The 4,831-nt window shown below is 41.4% G+C and overlaps 1 protein-coding gene across 1 annotated transcript in view; it reads left to right on the forward strand.

Annotated features, from left to right (window-relative positions):
• Positions 1-4,831, forward strand: part of SCARB2 (scavenger receptor class B, member 2) — a 59,773-nt gene that overhangs the window by 34,687 nt on the left and 20,255 nt on the right. The window contains exons 3-5 of the mRNA XM_012650990.1: positions 1,245-1,392; positions 2,453-2,641; positions 3,438-3,529. Of these exons, the coding sequence (XP_012506444.1) occupies positions 1,245-1,392; positions 2,453-2,641; positions 3,438-3,529 (429 nt within the window). The remainder of the gene's footprint in view (positions 1-1,244; positions 1,393-2,452; positions 2,642-3,437; positions 3,530-4,831) is intronic.

The following is a 4,831-nucleotide window of genomic DNA, read 5'->3' on the forward strand; positions in this document are numbered from 1 at the left end:
TATGTAAAATAGCGTCATTTCAAAAATGCAGTTGACATTAAAAGGGTAAGGAGATATTTTACATTTTTTTTGTATGTTTTTGAAAGTCGAAGGGCTCAGTAATCACATGTGACTAGTGGCTACCGTGCCGCCAGCCCCGTGTGGCATAGGAAGGAGGAGAAGTAAGCAGAGAGAAGGAAAAGACACTGGAATCTGTTGACCATCTACGACATGTCAGGCAGGGCCAGGACTGGCGTGAGGCATTTGATACACAAAAGATCACATTGTGTTTTTGTTTAAAATTTTCATATTTTTTCAGCATGAATTTTTGACATTAATTTTGATTTTAAGAAATAGCACATTAAAACATTGATTTTGATTACTGAGTGTCTTGGCACCCCTTACTTGGTGAGTCCTCACTCACACTCACGCCAGGCCCAACCCTGGCACCACGCGCTCTCTCAGAGCTTCCTGAGGCCACATCTGGGGGCACTAACTTCAACCAAACTGAACTGTATATCAGAAACGGGAGTGAACTCTAATTTACTAAGCATTGGGCATTGATTGTTTTTTTTTTTTTTTTGAGACAGAGTCTCTGTTGCCCAGGCTGGAGTGCAGTGGCATCATCCTAGCTCACTGCAACCTACACTCCTGGGCTCAAGCAATCCTCCTGCCTCAGCCTCCAAGTAGCTGGGACTACAGGCATGCGCCACCACACCCAGCTAATTGTTCTATTTTTTGTAGAGATGGGGGTTTCACTCTTGCTGAGGCTGGTCTCAAACTCCTGACCTCAAGCAATCCTCCCACCTTGGCCTCCTAGGGTGCTGGGAGGGCATCAATTTTTTAAAAATGAATTTTCAACTGAATTCAAGTTAGAAATAAAATGACATTGGTAAATAAATTGAAATTCAAACACTCTATAAACTGAACTGAAAATTTTGAAAATGTTTCAGGACCAACCAAACCTTAACCCAGGAGGGAGTTTATTGACTTTGACTCCTTGGGCAGGTGCCCCTTATCTGTTGTGTTTCCTCAATCATGGGTGGAAAGCATGAAAACAACAATTTTTTGAGAAGACTCTATCCTAGGCCTTATTTCCTTCCAGCATTACAGCTTTAATCTCCCGTTTTTAAGGGCTTAGTATCTGCAGTCTCTCTTTATATAACGTTATATTGGAAATGTAACTTTGATGCTGAAAGAAAGGAAAAGTATTGCTTACTAAAGTGGCGCCTATTTTCAAATAAAATCCTTTTTTTTTCTTTTAGGGAACTCAGAAACAAAGCAAATATTCAATTTGGAGATAATGGAACAACAATATCTGCTGTTAGCAACAAGGCCTATGTTTTTGAACGAAACCAATCTGTTGGAGACCCTAAAATTGACTTAATCAGAACATTAAATATTCCTGTATTGGTGAGTAGGCATTTTAGTATCATTATTGTGGATTGTAGAAGAAAGGAAAAAGCTAATGCTATTATGGTTTTACATTTAAGAGCTATTAAGTTATGTCGAAAATATACATATATGAAAAGAAAAATACATTTTCCCCTTCTTTAAAGTTCATCTTAGACTTTTTTCTAAGATCGATCAAACAGGGTCTTTTCAAATGGTGACAAAATGCAAATTTTAGGATTTGTTTTCACAATTTCTTCCTGTGTGTTTAGGATTAGCACTTGTGCAAATAAATAGGCCCCTAGGATTTTTTGGTAGCTAGTAATTTAAAAAGTGTTTATTTGCCTCTTGCAAATTACATTCAAACTACATCGGGCAGCAATATAATTTGCATACCACTTCTTGGTTCAGATTTCTATCCTGGATTTTATATTCTCAAAATATGTAAGTTGACTCCTCCCCTTTTCAAATAGAAAGCAACAGGCTGGGCTGCTGATCAGGGCCCACTGTGATGGCACCGGGCTACGTTTATAACGCAATTCCACCTAACGGTCTCACCTGTTCTGCACCTGCGCTGTACGGAGACCCAGGACGCTTTCTTACTCACTTGCACCCACCCCTTCTGAGGCCCCCCCAACCTGGCTCCATATGTAGCTGGACACGGTGGACCTTGGACCTAGAGAGTATCCGATCCCAGATCCGGCCGGCCCCTGCTGCCCAGTGGTGTAGGGTTTATGGCGAGGGCCCAGCTCTGGGGGAAGGTGGCGCCACCTTGTGGCCAAAGATGCCAACGTATTTACAAGCGCTTTTTCCCTTCTCCGGTGTCTGGATAACTGCGAGCTTGCAAATGCGGATGCCAAGGTCACACCTACGAAATGTAATACTGAGAAAGGACAATAACCAAAAAGTCTTATTCTTCCATATGGAGCCAGAGAGGAGCTCGCTGACTGATTTTTTGGCTGTTTAATCTCAACATTCACATTTTCAGTTTCCAGCCCCCTTTGTTGAGGGGCAGTGGGAGAGCGTGGGGTGGGGGTCTTGGGAGGGGCCGCTGCTGTCTTAACTTGCCTCTGCTCCTCAGACCGCCATGGAATGGTCCCAGGTCCACTTCCTTAGGGAGATCATCGAGGCCATATTGAAAACCTACGAACAGAAGCTCTTCGTGACTCACACAGTTGACGAATTGCTCTGGGGCTACAAAGATGTGGTCTTGTCCCTCATCCACCCTTTCAGACCCGAGATCTCTCCCTATTTTGGCCTGTTCTATGGGGTAAGTTAATTTTTCTTTTCAGTGCCTCTTCGTTCCGCTGACAGTGGGAGCAGGGCACCCCAAGCCAGATTTCATCTTAACTTTGGGTTTCTTGTAGACCAAAATGACCTGCAGGCTGGATGTCTTGTGAAGTGGTCCCCAACCTTTTTGACACCGGGGGCCGTTTTCATGTAAGACGATTTTTCCACAGACGGGGGAAGAAGGACATGGTTTCAGGATGATTCAAGTGCTTCACATTTATTATGCACTTTATTTCTATTATTATTACATTGTAATATAAAATGAAGTAATTATACAACTCACCATAGGTTGGGGACCCTGTGTAGAGTACGTAAAAAATTAGAAAGCTTTTTTCTGGGGAAAAAAAACTTGAGTAAAATGGATGGTTGGGAAGTTGGTGAAAGAGAAAGTTAACGTCAGGAAGAAAATAATAGATTGGGGTGGGCTCTGGGATTGTGATGAGTTTGCCCAGCTTTAAATTTGTAGTTATTTTTTGGCTTTGCCTGTTCAAGAGTCTTACTCTCATCTACCGAGAGATACAAAGGTTCCCTCAAGGTCCTTCTGGCCCCGGGGAATCTCATTTTCTGTTTTTAAGACTTTGAACTGATTAGGTGGAAGCCGCCCACTCACATCATAGAGGGTAATCTCCTTAAAGTTAACTGACCGGTGGTATTAATCACGTCTGTAGAACACCTTCACAGCAACACTGGGCTAGTGTCTGACCAAACAACTGGGCGCTGCAGCCTCGGATTAACTATCACACCTGCTTTAAATGATCCTATTTACTTATTTTCAGAAAAATGGGACTAATGATGGAGACTATGTTTTTCTAACTGGGGAAGACAATTACCTTGACTTTACAAAGATTGTGGAATGGAATGGAAAGACGTAAGTCTAATGATGTATCAGTGTGATTATTTTTTCAATTTTCATTTCAATTGAATTTCAATTTTTGCATTGTTTAAAAACATTTCAGGCCAGGCGCAGTGGCTCACGGCTGTAATCCTAGCACTCTGGGAGGCCGAGGCGGGAGGATCGCTTGAGCTCAGAAGCTTGAGACCAGCCTGAGCAACAGTGAGACCCTATCTCTATTAAAAATAGAAAAATCAGCCCAGCATGGTGGCATACGCCTATAGTCCCAGCTACACAGGAGGCTGAGAAAGGAGGATCACTTGAGCCCAGGAGTTTGAGGTTGCTGTGAGCTATGATGACACCACTGCACTCTAGCTGGGGTGACAGAGCAAGACTCTGTCTCAAAAAAAAAAAAAAAAATTAAGCGAAATTTTTTTGTGAATAAAAGCATTCACTTTTTAGATGAAAACTGTATAAATATGTAAATATTCTTATAATTATTTTACAAATCAAGATAGGGATAATACACATTACAAATGAAATATTAGTGATCTGTAGATTTATCATAGCCAAGCATGGATTGCATAGCCAGTGAAAAGTCTCACTTCTCCTAAGCAGTCGTTGAGTGATGTCTAGTAGCCACAGCACAAATACTTTTCAAACCATCGCTTGTTTTGGGGAGCGAGGGGAGAGGTTCTCACTTTAATTTAATTTCATGTTTGTGTGTTATTGGTATATTTTTCTCCAAAGATGACCAAACAAACCCAAAAGGGAGGGATATTTTACAAAATACCAGGTTTGAGTACTCCTCAAAACTGTCAATGTCATCCATACAAGGAAAGTGTGATAAACTATTGCAGAAACCCAAAGAAATATGAAAACTGAATGTCATGCAGTATTCTGGATGGATTCTGGAACAGAAAAAGGATATTAGGGAAAAACTAAGGGAATCTGGATAAAGTATGGGCTTTAGTTAATAATATTGTATCAACAGTACTTCATTAGTCGTAACAAATGTACTACAGTAATGTAAGATGCTGATGATAGGAGAAACTGGGTGCAGAATATAGGGGAATTCAGCACTGTGTTCACAACTTTCCTGTGAATCTAAAACTATTTAGAGTTTATTTACGTTTTAAAAAGCACACATGTACATAAACATGTATTCACACACACACAGACCCTCAAGTATGTAAGATCCCAGAAAGAACCTGAAGGGAACGGGCAGGAGTGTTGCCTCTGGAGGGGCCCAGGGTGACTGGGGTCTGGGCTGGGAGGGAAATGACTTGTAAACAGGATATAAGTACATTTTGTTTTAAACCAGATCTCTTACGTTCC

This window comes from Propithecus coquereli, unplaced genomic scaffold (genome assembly GCF_000956105.1).
Source record: "Propithecus coquereli isolate 6110/MARCELLA unplaced genomic scaffold, Pcoq_1.0 Scaffold343, whole genome shotgun sequence".
Classification (NCBI taxonomy): Eukaryota; Metazoa; Chordata; class Mammalia; order Primates; family Indriidae; genus Propithecus; species Propithecus coquereli.